Source organism: Phocoena phocoena, chromosome 19 (genome assembly GCF_963924675.1).
Source record: "Phocoena phocoena chromosome 19, mPhoPho1.1, whole genome shotgun sequence".
Classification (NCBI taxonomy): Eukaryota; Metazoa; Chordata; class Mammalia; order Artiodactyla; family Phocoenidae; genus Phocoena; species Phocoena phocoena.
Window position 1 is genome coordinate 17,480,069 of NC_089237.1, and position 16,409 is coordinate 17,496,477.

The 16,409-nt window shown below is 56.5% G+C and overlaps 1 protein-coding gene across 1 annotated transcript; it reads left to right on the plus strand.

Moving 5' to 3' along the window:
• The first annotated feature begins 4,189 nt into the window (after window positions 1–4,189).
• On the plus strand, window positions 4,190–16,168 carry GFAP (glial fibrillary acidic protein). The gene is made up of 9 exons (XM_065896635.1): window positions 4,190–4,646; window positions 8,300–8,360; window positions 8,555–8,650; window positions 9,598–9,759; window positions 10,932–11,057; window positions 11,261–11,481; window positions 12,030–12,073; window positions 13,827–13,912; window positions 14,544–16,168. The coding sequence occupies exons 1-9, from the start codon at window positions 4,198–4,200 to the stop codon at window positions 14,583–14,585; spliced, it is 1,287 nt and encodes a 428-aa protein (XP_065752707.1). The 5' UTR covers window positions 4,190–4,197; the 3' UTR covers window positions 14,586–16,168.
• Window positions 16,169–16,409: the final 241 nt, after the last annotated feature.

Consider the following 16,409-nt stretch of genomic DNA (forward strand, 5'->3'; position numbering starts at 1 on the left):
CAGACCCTACCCTTAGGTGCATCCCAGTCTGATGGGAAAACATAGGTCTAGCATTGGGAGGACCCCATCTTCAGGGGGCCTTGTCCTTGGGAAGCCTCAGGCTAAAGTGCAGAAGACACTCGCACCCATGGGAGATGCTGACACACCAAGAGGTCCTCAAGCCAATGGAGCTGTGGGTCTCAAGCCCACAAGGGTTGGGGAAGGGCAAGGATGGAGCGACAGAGCCCACTGTGGGAGTCAGGGAGGAGAGCAAGCAGGCTGGGAGACAGCCTGTACTCTGAGTCTCCCCCAGAACAGGGGGACATAACTCTCACATGTTCCCTGGGAGACCCAAAGCCACAAACAACTAGTGATCTGGGGGCAAAGGGTGCTGCCCCCCTCCCCACATCCTGTCCACACTGCCAGGTAACTGCCCTTTGCAGGGGGGGGCCTGCCCACATGCTGTCCCTGCCCCAACCCCAATGGAGTCAACAGGACATGGCCGCTCCCCTGGAAGACCCAGCTCCCAGCCCCCCGGGTCCACCCCATCACAGATGCGCTAACATGGAAATAGGTAAAGCACCTGGTAGGTGTTATTAAACGGAAGCTAGGATTTGTCGAGCACCTGCTGTGTCCGGCTTTCACTGATTTTTATCTCACAACTACCTTGGAAGTAAGTATGTCTAGACCTCATTTTACAGATGGGGAAATGGAGACTCAGAGAAGGTTCCTGAGTCATCCAAGATCATACAGCTATTGAGTGGCCATGGCCTTGCTCTCTCACCTAGACGGCACTGCCATAGCAGTTAGAGGCAATTCTAGTGAGCCCTCTAAGTGATGCACATTTGGGTTTTAGAAAGCCTGCCTAGAGCTGTGAGACCAACTTTCTTCCTGCCTCCAAAGGGCTATGTCCACCAGGCCACTTGGACCTGGTCAGCTCAGCACTGCCATCTAGTGGCCAGTCTCCTTCCTCAGAGATGGGTCACCGAGTGGATGGACTGGTCAGAGATCCATGTTCTCTCCATCCCACTCACTGTTGCTGACCACCATGCTGTGCCAAGCACTGGGAGAGTGGCAGGAGCACAAGCGGAGTCAGTGGGCAGCAGTCAAGGGACAAAAGGGCCCCTTGAATTAGAGGCTGGCAGGTTTGGAAAACACCGGGCACCTTGTGTGCAGGTTGAGGTCGGGTGACGTGTTGATCTATCCTGGGATCAACTTGGGCCTTGTAGGCAGGAGGGCATCCTGGCAAGTTCTGACGTAGAAGATGGGCACAGGGAGTGGGAGGTCATCTTGTCCCCAACTCGGCTTGCACTGGGGCGCAGCTTGGCCGAAGGCCGTGTGGAAGGGTGTCCAGGCATCCTCTTCTTGGGACCCGCAGCATTCTGCCGTCTGGTCCCGAAGTCAGTCTAGGAACTGGCCCGAGGCTTTGGATGATGAGGCCCTCAGATTGGGGAAGCAGGAGAGGAGGCGCCACAGAGAATGGGGCCTGAGTCAGGCTGGGAGGAGGGGGGTGGAGGTGGAGGCCGGGAGCTGTGCCTGCCTGAGGCAGATGTGCACCACGGTGTGACCTAGAACAGAGGGAGAGTGGACATAACTGTCCAGCAACGGGGCTTGGTTACATTAATGCACATAGTGGAAAACCATGCAGCTGTTAAAATGATGATGTAGATAAATATTTACTGATATGGAAAGATGTTCACAACATATTGTCTAGTAAATAAAAGCAAGTTACAAAATAATTTGTACAGCATGAGCCTACTTTTAAAAACTGAATTTATACGTGTAGAAAAAAATCCGGTAATGTTTATATCTTCAGGTGGCAAAATTATAGCTAATTAAATTTTGTTTTGCTTATCTGTATTTGCTGATTTTTCTACAATGAAGGTATAATAAAAAATAATGAAGGTTTGATAAACAACCATGACTGAGTCTATCTATTTCTTTGCTTCGCTGTGTGGACAACTTCAGATAGTTAAGGGCTGAGTGTGGAGCTGGGTCTGAAGGTTGGATGGGAGTTGAAGATGGAGGGAGAGGGCCTGGGTGGGGGACAGGGGCCCAGTGAGTGGCTGAAGGGGTTAAAGAGGGGGTCTCATCTGCTGCTGCTAAAACGAGCTGAGCCCCCATCTCCCAGACACAATTACCCGAGAGTCCCTGACAAGCCCTTCCTGCTCTATTACATCTTTTCCCTCCAGGACCGCTTTGCGCTCATTCAACTAGATTTCACTTGTACAAAGAGAGAAGGCCACACACTGTGACTTGCCCGGCAAGCTGGAAGGGCAGCCTCTCCAAGCCACGGAGAGGAGTTGGGGCAAGGGTTTGTCCCCAGTCTTGTTCTTCCTTTAATGTCACTCCCTGCCCCCATCCTTCCCCGGCCCCTCAACCCACAGCAGGATCAAGTGACTGGGTGCCCCCTCCTCAAGATTCAAGATTCCCCTCCCCATGGTACTGCTCAGGCCCCGGGTCAGACTCTGCTAAAGAATTAGGGATTCTCACCTCCTCTGTCTGCTTGGGACTCACGGGGAAATCTCGGCAAGCAGCCTGTAACCTGCCCAAATGAAAAGCATCTCCCCTGGCGTGGACGAGGGGGCATTGCCCAGACAGGAGCTCAGGGGCTGCGCTGGCTCTGACAGCTGGGGAGGAGGCGAGTAGCCAGACCCTGTCTGCAGAGCTGGAGACCTGGCAGTGCTGGGCTACCCCCAGGGCTTCCCCTTGGTGCCCACTGAATGACTCACCACTGTGAGGTGCCCACTGAATGACTCACCTTGGCACAAACACAATGGTCAGGGGTGGGCACAGAGCCTGCTCCCTGCTGCACCCCGGCCCCCATCAGATGCTTTCCGAGAAGCTCTTTGAGCAAGGGGCTTGGGCTGTACCCCACCCAACACGCTGGCATCCTGGGATAAAAACAGCACAGCCCCCTGCAAGGGCTGCCCTTGCCACGCGACACCGTCACCGGCAGTGGAGAACAAGGCTCCATTCAGCAATGGAGTGCTCGGGAAAAGGCATCAGAGGCCCTGGCATGGGCAGTGGGCAGTGGGGTGGTGGGGGAGGGGGCAGGAGAGGAAGGCTGCCCACTTCCCAGAAGTCCAGGGACACAGATGGGTGAAGGGCCTGGGCAGGGTACTGACCCCGGGGGACCAGATAGAAGGTGTGATTGGATCTGAAATCTCAAGGGGCAACAGAGCCCAGGCCCCAGGCTCCCAGTTCAAACCCACTGGCTCCTAGGTTCCCAAACCCACCGATTCCCCAGAAGCCTTTCCCAGCTTCTCAGCTCGATGTGTGGGAACTTGAAGGAGATAAATCTCCAGTGTGAGAGTGAGGTGAGGGGTGGCCAGGGAAACGGGGTGTTACAAGAACAAAGATGGGAGTTGGGACAGCCAGCTCATTCATAAGTGCTTTGTGGAGCTGTCAAGGCCTGCGCTCTGGGAGCGGGTGTGGGGAGGCTGGGCAAGGAAGGGGTGAGCCCGATGAGGCTGAGGCTGGGGCTTAAGGGTGACCCAGGGGGAGGGCCAGAGAGTACAGCGCCTGCCCCCACTTACCCTATCAGGGGCTCCACGTTCCTTCTATCATTCCCCCACTGCTAGACAGAGGCCTCAATTGACCCTCCAGACAAAGGGCGGGTTCTAATTCCAGCCCACAGCCCCGCACCTGCAGATGGGGAGAAAGCAGGAATGCAGAACACCTGTATCCAGAGGGGAGGACTCCAAGAATCTGCTGGGAATGAGGCTGGCAGGAAACTGTAACATAGGCTGTTCCTTGAAGATATGGAACAGGTTTGTCTTCCACCAGATTCCCAGCATCTAACAGGCACTGAGTGTGCCTGAGAATGCTGAGTGAGGAAAGGCCTGGGTCATAGGATCTAAAAGTGAGAAGACAGGTCAGAGGTCATCTGGTCCAGCCCTTCCTTGACCCACCGTCCCAGTGAAAGGGTCTCCTTGTCCAGTGGTCAGGGCCCCAGACGCAGCATCGGCCCCGGGAACTGCCCACTAGCACGTCCGTCTGGAGCCAGGCTGGGGCTGGCATGCCCAGGATGCCCTGTCTCTGGGCACAGTGACCTCGGTGGGCATGAGAGGCACTCTCCCCATGGCTGGGCTGCGGCCCAGCCCCACCCACTTAGGCTATGCCAGGGGGTGTTGCCAGGGCCAGCCTGGGCCGGGCCAGGCCAGGCCCTCCTCCATAAAGCCAGCACATCCCAGGAGCAGGCAGAGCCAGGACAGGATGGAGAGGAGACGGGTCACCTCAGCGGTTCGCCGCTCCTACGTCTCCTCCTCAGAGATGGGGGTGGGGGGCCGCCGCCTGGGTCCTGCCACCCGCCTGCCCCTGGCTCGAATGCCGCCTGCACTCCCGGCCCGGGTGGACTTCTCCTTGGCCGGGGCGCTCAACTCCAGCTTCAAGGAGACCCGGGCCAGTGAGCGGGCGGAGATGATGGAGCTCAATGACCGCTTCGCCAGCTACATCGAGAAGGTGCGCTTCCTGGAACAGCAGAACAAAGCGCTGGCTGCTGAGCTGAACCAGCTGCGGGCCAAGGAGCCCACCAAGCTTGCCGACGTCTACCAGGCGGAGCTGCGCGAGCTGCGGCTGCGGCTTGATCAACTTACCGCCAACAGCGCCCGGCTCGAGGTGGAGAGGGACAATCTGGCGCAGGACCTGGGCACCCTGAGGCAGAAGTGAGGAGGGGGCCGCAGAGGGGCGTCATGAACAGGGAGCACTGAGCCGCCCCCCACCCCCAGAGAGGGAGCACCTGCAGGCCTGCAGGGTCTCGGGCAGGGGCTCTGCCTCCCTGCTCCCCAGTTTCCCACCTCTGGGAGGAGAGGGTGGCCCTTGCTCCCCAAGATGAGGGTGGGCCCGGGAGGAGGCCCAGGATCTCAGGGATCTGATTCCCAAAGACCTTCGGGTACTCTCAGCGCCTCCCCGCTGGGGAAAGCTGTGTGGGACGGTCAGGGACCCCCAGCGGGGAGGGTCTCTGCGTCTCACTCACTGCAGGGCCTTGTTACTGTGGTCGGGGAGCGCACCTATTCTGAGCCTGGGTCTGTCTAGAGGGGGAACCGGAAGGGAAGATTGGTATGCACCAGGAGGACTGGGCCGGGGCTACAGGAAGAGAGGGAAAGAGCAGGCAGAATACTGGCTTCAGAATACAGGAGACTCTGCCTGTCACCAGCTTATGACCCTAGTCAAGACACTTCAACTTGCACAGCTGTAAAGCGGAGATCTTAATAAAACCCATTTCCAAAGGTCAGAGGAAACCCCAGGGGCATGGTCCTTGCTGGGCTGGCAGGGCATGCGTGTGTGACTTCAAGTGTGGGAGGCCGTGTGTGTGTGCGTGTGTGTGTGTGGTGTGTGGTGTGTGGTGTGTGTGGTGTGTGTGTGTGGTGTGTGTGGTGTGTATGTGGTGTGTGTGTGTGTGTGGTGTGTGTGTGGTGTGTGTGTGGTGTGTGGTGTGTGTGTGGTGTGTGTGGTGTGTGTGGTGTGTGGTGTGTGTGTGGTGTGTGGTGTGTGTGGTGTGTGTGGTGTGTATGTGGTGTGTGTGGTGTATGTGGTGTGTGTGTGGTGTGTATGTGGTGTGTGTGTGTGTCGTGTGTGTGTGGTGTGTGTGTGTGTCGTGTGTGTGTGTGGTGTGTGTGTGGTGTGTGTAGTGTGTGTGTGTGGTGTGTGGTGTGTGTATGTGGTGTGTGTGTGGTGTGTGGTGTGTGTGGTGTGTGTGTGGTGTGTGTGTGTGGTGTGTGTATGTGGGGTGTGTGTGTGTGGTGTGTGGTGTGTGTGTGTGTGGTGTGTGTGGTGTTTGTGTGGTGAGTGTGTGTGTGGTGTGTGTGTGGTGTGTATGTGGTGTGTGTGGTGTGTGGTGTGTGTGTGGTGTGTATGTGGTGTGTGTGGTGTGTGGTGTGTGTGTGTGGTGTGTGTGTGTGGTGTGTGGTGTGTGTATGTGGTGTGTGTGTGGTGTGTGGTGTGTGTGGTGTGTGTGTGGTGTGTGTGGTGTGTGTGTGTGGTGTGTGTATGTGGGGTGTGTGTGTGTGGTGTGTGTGTGGTGTGTGTGGTGTTTGTGGTGTGTGTGGTGTGTGTGTGGTGTGTGTGTGGTGTGTGTGTTTGTGGTGTGTGGTGTGTGTGGTGTGTGCGTGTGTGGTGTGTGCGTGTGTGGTGTGTGTGTGTGTGGTGTGTGTGGTGTGTGTGGTGTGTGGTGTGTGTGGTGTGTGTGTGTGGTGTGTGTGTGTGGTGTGTGTGTGTGGTGTGTGTGGTGTGTGGTGTGTGTGGTGTGTGTGTGTGTGGTGTGTGTGTGTGGTGTGTGTGTGTGGTGTGTGTGGTGTGTGGTGTGTGTGTGTGGTGTGTGTGGTGTGTGTGTGGTGTGGTGTGTGTGGTGTGTGTGGTGTGTGTGTGGTGTGTGGTGTGTGTGTGTGTGGTGTGTGTGGTGTTTGTGTGGTATGTGTGTGTGTGGTGTGTGTGTGGTGTGTATGTGGTGTGTGTGGTGTGTGGTGTGTGTGTGGTGTGTATGTGGTGTGTGTGGTGTGTGGTGTGTGTGTGTGGTGTGTGTGTGTGGTGTGTGGTGTGTGTATGTGGTGTGTGTGTGGTGTGTGGTGTGTGTGGTGTGTGTGTGGTGTGTGTGGTGTGTGTGTGTGGTGTGTGTATGTGGGGTGTGTGTGTGTGGTGTGTGTGTGGTGTGTGTGGTGTTTGTGGTGTGTGTGGTGTGTGTGTGGTGTGTGTGTGGTGTGTGTGTTTGTGGTGTGTGGTGTGTGTGTGGTGTGTGTGTGTGGTGTGTGTGGTGTGTGTGTGTGTGGTGTGTGGTGTGTGTGTGTGTGGTGTGTGTGGTGTGTGTGGTGTGTGGTGTGTGTGGTGTGTGTGTGTGGTGTGTGTGTGTGGTGTGTGTGTGTGGTGTGTGTGGTGTGTGGTGTGTGTGGTGTGTGTGTGTGTGGTGTGTGTGGTGTGTGTGGTGTGTGGTGTGTGTGGTGTGTGTGTGTGTGGTGTGTGTGTGTGGTGTGTGTGTGTGGTGTGTGTGGTGTGTGGTGCGTGTGTGGTGTGTGTGTGTGGTGTGTGTGTGGTGTGTGTGGTGTGTGTGTGGTGTGTATGTGGTGTGTGTGGTGTGTGGTGTGTGTGTGGTGTGTATGTGGTGTGTGTGGTGTGTGGTGTGTGTGTGTGGTGTGTGTGTGTGGTGTGTGGTGTGTGTATGTGGTGTGTGTGTGGTGTGTGGTGTGTGTGGTGTGTGTGTGGTGTGTGTGGTGTGTGTGTGTGGTGTGTGTATGTGGGGTGTGTGTGTGTGGTGTGTGTGTGGTGTGTGTGGTGTTTGTGGTGTGTGTGGTGTGTGTGTGGTGTGTGTGTGGTGTGTGTGTTTGTGGTGTGTGGTGTGTGTGTGGTGTGTGTGTGTGGTGTGTGTGGTGTGTGCGTGTGTGGTGTGTGCGTGTGTGGTGTGTGTGTGTGTGGTGTGTGTGGTGTGTGTGGTGTGTGGTGTGTGTGGTGTGTGTGTGTGTGGTGTGTGTGTGTGGTGTGTGTGTGTGGTGTGTGTGGTGTGTGGTGCGTGTGTGGTGTGTGTGTGGTGTGTGGTGCATGTGTGGTGTGTGGTGTGTGTGTGTGGTGCGTGTGTGGTGTGTGGTGTGTGTGGTGTGTGGTGTTGGTGTGTGCGTGTGTGGTGTGTGTGTGTGGTGCGTGTGTGGTGTGTGGTGTGTGTGGTATGTGGTGTTGGTGTGTGCGTGTGTGGTGTGTGCGTGTGTGGTGTGTGCGTGTGTGGTGTGTGTGGTGTGTGTGGTGTTTGTGGTGTGTGTGGTGTGTGTGTGGTGTGTGTGTGGTGTGTGTGTTTGTGGTGTGTGGTGTGTGTGTGGTGTGTGTGTGGTGTGTGTGTTTGTGGTGTGTGGTGTGTGTGTGGTGTGTGTGTGTGGTGTGTGTGGTGTGTGGTGTGTGTGGTGTGTGTGTGTGGTGTGTGTGGTGTGTGTGGTGTTTGTGGTGTGTGTGTGTGGTGTGTGTGTGGTGTGTGTGTGTGGTGTGTGTGGTGTGTGGTGTGTGGTGTGTGTGGTGTGTGTGGTGTGTGTGTGTGGTGTGTGTGTGGTGTGTGTGTGTGTGTGGTGTGTGCAGCCGTGAGTGTACATTGGTGGAAGCGCCTGTGTGAGCAGAAGCAGGTGCAGCGACCCTGATAAGGCACCTTGGTAATGAGTTAGAGCGAAGGCCCTTGTCTGCTCACCCACCTGGCCAAGTCCATCTGCCCCTCACTCCTCTTGCCACTCACATTGGTCCTGGGAGGGAGCGGGGGCGGTTCTCTGGCAGCCACCTCCAGGGAGGTTAGGGCAGGGGTCCAATAGTCCTCAGAAGAGCCCGGACCCAGGAATGTGTCCCCCTACCCCAGGCTCCAGGATGAAACCAACCTGAGGCTGGAGGCTGAGAACAACCTGGCTGCCTATCGACAGGTCAGGGTGGTAGAGGGGAGGGCCGGGGTGGGGGAAAGTGTTGATGGCAGCCCACCCAAACACAGCCCCCAAGCCCAGCCCTCCAGAGCAGTGTGCTGCTCCCCGCAGCCACAAAAGGAGGGATCAGATAAGACTAGGGAGTGGGGAGGAGGAGTCTGGGGTCAGAGGGGCCCTTTGCTTCCTCCCTACTCCAGGAGGCAGATGAAGCCACCCTGGGCCGTCTGGATCTGGAGAGGAAGACTGAGTCTCTGGAGGAGGAAATCCGGTTCTGGAGGAAGATCCATGAGGAGGTAAGGCCAGGGCAGAGGGAGGAAAGGCCAACACAGAGATTGGAACTGAGGAAAAGAGACAGAGACTGAGACAGAGATATTCAGACATAGAGAGGAGACAGACTGACAGAGAGAGAAAGAAAATGAGAGAGAAAAGACAGAGAGAGATACAGAGAGAGACTAAGGGAGACAGAGATAAAGACAAGGCCTTCCCTGGTGGTCCAGTGGTTAGGACTGTGTGCGTCCACAGCAGGGAGCACGGGGTCCATCCCTGGCTGGGGAGCTCACATGCCTCGTGGTGCGACCGGGGTACAAAATGATAGACAAGAGAGCATCTCCAGCCCCTGGTAAAATGCACACAGACACACACTCCACTTACTGAGAATTACAACGGGCCTCGTTGCCTCCTGTTTTTCTTCACTACAGCCGTGTGAGATAGGGACCGTTCCAGTGTTATCTCTTTTTCGCAGAGGAGGACACTGAAGCCCTGAGATGTTAAAGAACTTGCTAAGGTCACACAGTTAGTCTCTCTGACTCCATTCCCTCTGCCATCTGTCTCCATTTAAATGAGAGCCATACATAAAAACACACACACAAACAAACGAACAAACCCCCTACCCCCGCTGAGCTCTGACTTCAGATAATGGATGCAGAATCCAGGGCCTCAGGGAACCTGGGAACCCATAGGCACACCCACACCACAAGGACTCAGTCACTCTCCCATGAGAATACAGGCACACTTTCAGCGCTCCTGCCTTCCAGGCCTGGGAGGAGGACACCATGAGACCCCCAAACTACCCCTGCCTCCCTTAGCCTGGGCCATGCCATTTCCTCCAACTAGGAATGCCCATCTCCCTTAGCCAACTTCTGGGTCCGAGGGACAGACAGAAGAGGGCATGATGCTGTGGGGAAACCCCAGTTGCAGCCTGGTCCCTGAGCCCTGGCATCCCTTCTCTCACCCTGGCCAGGAGGTGCGGGAGCTCCAGGAGCAGCTGGCTCAGCAGCAGGTCCACGTGGAGATGGATGTGGCCAAGCCCGACCTCACAGCAGCCCTGAGAGAGATCCGTACACAATACGAGGCAGTGGCATCCAGCAACATGCATGAGGCGGAGGAGTGGTACCGCTCCAAGGTAGCCCTGACTTTGGGCCAGCCTGCCTCCTCCAGGCGGCCCTCCTGGCTCCATACAAAAGAACTGGGGAAGGAGGGTGGAGGAAGCTGGGGGAGGATCCTCTCTGAGTGACTGACCTTCACCAGAGAAGTGAGGTGATTTGCCTGGGGCTACACAGGCACTATTATTTCCAATAAGTACTTATTAGTACTTATTGCTATTACTATTAGCCAACACTGTTGTGTATTAGGCCCTGTGCTTTGCATGGATTATTTTACCATGAAGTAGGTACTGTTCTTTGATAGATGAGAGAACTAAAGTCCAGAGAGGTTAACCAACTTGCCCAACGTCACACAGCTCCTAAGCAGTAGAGCTGGATTTCTAACCCTAGCTATCTCACTTGGAAGCCTGCATTCTTGATGTGCCTGTATCCTGGGTTATTGAGCATCTACTACATCTCCAGCTCTGCCCAGGATACAGAGACATGTCTGACCAGGGAGATGTTATGTCACTCAATAATGATGTCTACGGAGAACACAGCAGGGCAGAGTTTATATACAATGTGGGGACAGGAAGGATATCATAGAAGGGAGGGCACTGGGGCCAGGCAGGACTGGAAGCCTGTGAACATAAGTAAAGAGGAAAGGGGCGTTCAGAGGGCAGGACAGAGCCTGAGTAGCGGCCGAAAAACACAAAGAGGTAGGGGCCCAGAGATCCTGGGCCAGGGCGTGGAGCTGAGGAGTGTAAGTGGCAGAAGCCAGTGATGGTTCTGAGCAGGGCAAGACGTGATGGAGCCCTGAGGGCTTCACTGCAGCAGGGCTATTAGAATACAGAGCTCTGCTCACCAGAATCCCCTGTGTAAGGTGAAGGACAGGGTTCGGTCACGCGGATGGAGCTGCCAGTGCTGGAGATTCTGGATTCCGCGGCAAACACTGTTCATTCCTGCATTCCCTGACCAGTCATTGTGCTAGGTGCTAGAGTCGTAGCAGTGTCTTCTGTGTCCCCGGTCCACGGGCCGCAGTCGCTGCGAATAACCCCACCCAGGGCCATTGGCTGGGGTGAGCTGAACAACCACCCTGGGGTCCCGCCCATCTCCCTGATCCTCCAGACATCTTCCTCCCCACGGGCCCGCACAGCTCCCGCCATAAGCGTCCCCAGCCCTCCCCTCAGCATAAAGCCCTCTCCCCATTTAGTTTGCGGACTTGACGGACGCCGCTGCCCGCAACGCGGAGCTGCTCCGCCAGGCCAAGCACGAGGCCAACGACTACCGGCGCCAGCTGCAGGCCTTAACCTGCGACCTGGAGTCCTTGCGCGGCACGGTGAGCGCGGGCAGGGCCAGAGGCGGGGCGGAAGGGGTCCGCGAGCGGAGGCTGGCGAACCGGAGGACGGGACCTGCCGCCCTAGGAGGTGCTGGAAAAGGGCCAGGGTCTGGGACCAGGGCTGGGGGCGGAGCTCTGAAGTTACTCGGGGCGGGGCGGGGACGGGGGCGGGGCCTCGAGAAACCAGCCGACTCCACCCACAGAACGAGTCCCTGGAGAGGCAGATGCGGGAGCAGGACGAGCGCCACGCGCGGGAGGCGGCGAGTTACCTGGAGGCGCTGGCCCGACTGGAAGAGGAGGGGCAGAGCCTCAAGGACGAGATGGCCCGCCACCTGCAGGAGTACCAGGACCTGCTCAGCGTTAAACTGGCCCTGGATATCGAGATAGCCACCTACAGGAAGCTGCTGGAGGGCGAAGAGAACCGGTGAGGCCTGCCTAGCAGCCCTCCCTGCTGGCCCCTCCCTGGAGCTGCTTTGCTCCCTTCAGGGACTGTCTCATTCAGTCTTGCGTCCAGCTCCCTCCTATCCCAGTGCCCAGCACACGGTTGGTATTCAATGAATGTCTGATGAATGAGTGAACAGATTCAATTCAGCCCATGTTGATTAGGTCCCAGAGTAAGGACTCGGGTCACCTCCCAAACTGAGGCTCACTCCCCACCCTCCCAACAAAAATCGGACTTCTTTTCCCCTGACCCGTGTCTTCTGCCTCCTGGGAATTCTCTTCGCCACTCTTCCCTCCCCTCTGCCATCCTCCAGGCATCCACTCTCTTTTGAAAAGAGATGTTCCGCTTACAATATCCAGGCCCCTTGCCGGCTTTGGTAGCTCCAAGGAGTGTGTTTGCTGCTGGGGAAGCTAAAAGATGGGGTCGGCCTTTCCTGGCAAGGAAAAAAGCCTCAAAGCTGTCATGATATCCTGGCCTGGGGATATCCTCGGGCAGCCTGGTCACCCCTCTCTCTCTCTGCTGTCTTTCAGCATCACCATTCCTGTGCAGACCTTCTCCAACCTGCAGATCCGAGGTCAGTAGAACAGGGTCTTGTGGGCAGAGTGTTGGATTCCTGCCCCCTCCCCCAGGCCTGTGGGTTGCTGTTCTGGCCTGGGGCCCAGGACCAGGGCAAATGGGCCTGGGGCTCTCCATGGGGACCTTCATGATTCACCGCAGAACTTCTAGCCAGAACACACCATCCCAGAGCATTCGAGGTGGGGCTTGCAGCCTGCTCTGCCCTTTGTCCCACCCCACACCCCCATCCCCACCCCCCATTCCATTGCAGAACTGGGTGACGGTCTCAACCTCTGTCCTGTCTGCAGATCCCTGATTAAGCTCTGCCCATCCAAGTGTTTGATGTTTGTGTTTTTTTTTTTAACTGCTTATCACTACAGGGGGCAAAAGCACCAAAGAAGGGGAAGGTCACAAGGTCACAAGACATCTCAAAAGCCTCACAATACAGGTTATACCAATACAGGCTCACCAGATTGTAAATGGAGCCCCCGCCGGCTCGGCTCTCGGTTAGCTGCCTGCCCTGCCTGCCTTCTAGACACGGTGCTCTTCCCAGCTTGATAGGGAGCGAGCCTCACCAAGCCCACTTTCCCCATCCTCTTGGGCTCCCTCCTCCCAGGTTTCCTTAAAGGGCCAAGCCTGTGTCATTTTCCCAGCAACCTCAGCACCCAGCCCAGGACCTGGCACAGGGTAAATGTAGGTTAAAGTAGCAGAGCTGGCCGGTGTTCAAGGTGATAAGTCCTCGGATGCACAGATGAGATACTCTGGGGCCTCTGAGCAAATGCCAGCCTCTGCCTCACCTCTTTCCCATCACTGGGAGAGCCCCTAGGGTCTCGCTGTGCCCGGCGGCCAGGCTCTCTGCCTGATTCGTCTGTCCCTGAGGCTCCATTGCTCAGCTCAGTGATGATTCAACCTAGAGGGTTATTTCCCCCTGGACTGCTGCTCTAGGAGTGAATAAAGTTTTATGTCCCCTGCTCTTAATTTTAAATATTAGTGAGTGTGACATGTTATATTTTTCTCTCTGAGGAGGGGAAAAGAGAGTGTATGTGGCCCTCAAATGATTCTTAGCTAAGGAAAAATAAATTCTTCTTTCTTTTGGGCTAGAAATTTAGGAACACTAGCTATGCATGTCCCAGGGCTTAGTTCAGCATCAGAAGGGTTAACCAGGCAGACCAGGTAGAGGCAATACTGCCAAATGCCAGATAGAAAAGGGTCACTAGGGCCCAGAGAAGAGGCAGAGAGAAGTAGGAAAGAGGAAGGGGGACAGGAAAGGGACCCACGTGTATTGAGCACTAATATGTGCCCGTTGTTTAACAAACATTATCTCAGTTAACTGACTCCTCACTCCCACGTAGAAAAGTAGACAACAGCATCCCCATTTTGCAGATGAGGACACTGAGGCTGGAAGAGGTAAATTAACTTGGCCACAGTCATGTGGCTGAGCTGGGACTCAAGTTCTGGCCTGCCTGACTTCAAAACCCACGTGCTCCTTCCTTGGCACGGCGCTGGGTCGTCAGGAAGCCAGGGGCCAGGTGAGGGCTTGCAGAGGGGCTGAAATGCGGCCAGGCCAGGAGAGTGAGCAGGGCAGCAAGAACTTGCCCAGCACCATGGGGACTTAGGAGGTTGCCAGCCCCTTTGGAAGAGCCTATGCCCTCTCTGCCTGATTGGCTAGGCTTTTGTACTCATGACTGGGGCTTTCATGGTGAAACCGAGGGTGGGAGAGGATGTCTAGTGCCCTGAAAGCCCATGGAGGCCTCCTCTCCTCATGCCTGCAGAAACCAGCCTGGACACCAATTCCGTGACAGAAGGCCACCTCAAGAGGAACATCGTGGTGAAGACCGTGGAGATGCGGGACGGAGAGGTGAGGAGGGTGGATCCCAGATTCTGGCCCCAGCAGACTCTGGAAGAAAGCTTGACTGGTACATAGAAGGTTGTTGATAATTCACAAAGAGCTCCTCTGGGAGGCTCTGCAAGAGGGGAAGGAACCCGGATGTAATTCATTTCCCCAGCCCCTCCACTGGCAGTTCTAAGGGGAGCCTGGGTGCCTAGACCACTGGATGGGGTCCTGACTCCAGCTTTCTCCCTGTCTCACCCTCAGACTCAGGTGCCCCCATGCCAGGCCTGGGGGAGAGAGAAAGAAAATTAAAGTTAGTAGCTTTCACTCCCAACTTTCAACTTGCAGCTTGGTGAAAGGAACCTGGCAGAAGAATGGGATGGGGGGGATTGGTCATAACCCCCTCCCCATCACACCAGCAACAGTACCAGCTAATCTTACAAGATCAGCTCACCATGTGCCAGGCACGGTGCTAGCTGTTTGCCCGTGTTACCTCATCTCCCCCTCTGACTGCTGCATGGGGGTGTTCCGGCTACTATCGTAGAAAAGATGACCCAGGAAGGCGGGGGACTTGTCTAGGTCCATAGCCTAGCTGTGGTGGACCTGGAGTCTGTGTGAGCTCCTAACCTAACCGTGGCACCTTCTCTGTCCCCTGCAGGTCATTAAGGAGTCCAAGCAGGAGCACAAGGATGTGATGTGAGGCAGGACCCACCTGGTGGTCCCTGCCCCACAGTATGAGGGGCCTGCAGCAGGAGTTGGGGTAGTTGCCTCTCCTCTGCTAGTTAATTTCCCCAGACTTGAGTTCCCACCCACCCCAGCTGCTCCTTTTCCCCCTCAGCCTCTATGTCAGCTTGCTGCCCTAGGCTCCATCAGCATTAAGCCTGTCAGACAGCACCCACCCAGCACCCAGCAACTCTAACAGGGCACTCACTCCAAAGGGGCAGCCTGGAGGGGCATGGCCAGCAGCTTGGGTTAGAATTGGGAGGGAGGAGAGATGTTGGGGAGGGCAGGGAGACCTAATAAATCACCCTCCGTGTCCCGAATCCCTGTTGTCATGGCAACTGTTGCCAGAGCCGGAGGTGTCTGGGGGTATCTGGGAATGGGGCCTTTGAATTTCCTCAGGCTGGTGGAGGAAATCCGAGACTCTGAGACAGGCAGGGGAATCCCCACAGGCAAGGAGGCCTTGGCCAGGGGCTTATTCTTCTAGACTGACTCTGACCAGTCTGAGGATGGGTGGGGCTATCCTGCCACCTGGAGTACTCGCCGGACAGAATTCCTGGGCAGCCCAGATTGCAGAGGGGCCTCCTGAGTGATGGTTCAAGTGGCTCAGCCCCACTGAGCTGCCACGTGGGCGTGCCGTGGGCCCGTGGGAGCTTAATTCTCAGCATTTGGGGGAACTACAGTGTAAGTGGTGAGGGAAGGGGTGCTGGGAGGGAGTAGAAGGGGGCCTGGCCCCGAGCTGTGGGCACAGAGAGGTCAAGCCCAGGAGGACTCCCCCCACCCCATACAGGCTGGAGGGGGGGCAGGTAGAGATGGTAGAGGAGGTGGTTGGGATGAGGCCAGACATCAGAGTGGGGGGCTGTGAGTGAGCAGTTACACTTGGCCTCTGGGTCGTGGGAATCAGGAAAGTGACTCATCCTCTTGAAGACGGTGAAACAGGAAAGAAAGAGGCTGCTGGTCCTGGGGGCAGGGCCCACTTTGTCCCAGCTCTAAAGGCCCTCTCCTGGCTGCGGAATCCCTGTCCACCCAGGCCTGGGAGCCGCTGCAGCTGCCGCCTGACCCCAGCAAATACTGCTAGGCAAAGCCTCTGCTGCATGCCCAACCCCTCCTCCCCACAGTGACCGCTGCTCTTCCCTAAGCCAAGGCCCCTGTTGTCCCCTCGTAGTCAAATACAAAACGTACCCCCGTTTTAGGTAGCACCCTGTTTTATAATTTGGGAACCTGACACCCACGCAGAGTGAAGACACTGGTTTGTGTTCCTGAAGCCTAGAGGCAGGACAGCTTGGGGCAGACACTTTCACCCCGAGCACCTGTTCTGCGGTCCACGGGAAGACTGGCGGGCACGAGATGATCAGTGCCCACGAGTGGAGCTCAGAGGCCCGCTCCAGGGTCCCCATCTCCCTCTAAGGCAGAGGGAGGGAGAAGTAGGAGTCCCTCCCTCTTTCCAAGACTGGTGCCCTTCCCCTACTCCCTCCTGCCCCCCACTGCTGCTAACCTTCGGGGCACCACTGCTGCCTTTAGTCACTGACATAAATAAAGACAACTGCTGTGGCTTTCCCCAGAGTGGACTCTGATCTGCTTGGCAGAGGCTGGGGCTGGGGGAAGGGGGCAGGAAATAGCCTTGGACAAGACACAACTTGCTTCTTATCACTGATCATCTTGGGACACCCATCCACCCCCAGCAGTGGCCACATGACAAATCCCATCTCCAGCCCTGCTCTGCCCTGCAGCCCTGCTGCCGGCCCCCCACAGCCTTTGCTTCCCACCCCTCTTCTCACCCCCAGCCCCCAGCCTGGGTGCAATC

What these genes read in the sequence shown, in the direction of transcription:
- GFAP (XM_065896635.1), top strand. Translation starts at nt 4,198, where the DNA reads ATGGAGAGGAGACGGGTCACCTCAGCGGTTCGCCGCTCCTACGTCTCC. An exon ending in CTGGGCACCCTGAGGCAGAA is followed by an intron (nt 4,647 to 8,299) that starts GTGAGGAGGGGG and finishes CCCCTACCCCAG; the next exon opens with GCTCCAGGATGAAACCAACC. An exon ending in AGGAGTGGTACCGCTCCAAG is followed by an intron (nt 9,760 to 10,931) that starts GTAGCCCTGACT and finishes CTCCCCATTTAG; the next exon opens with TTTGCGGACTTGACGGACGC.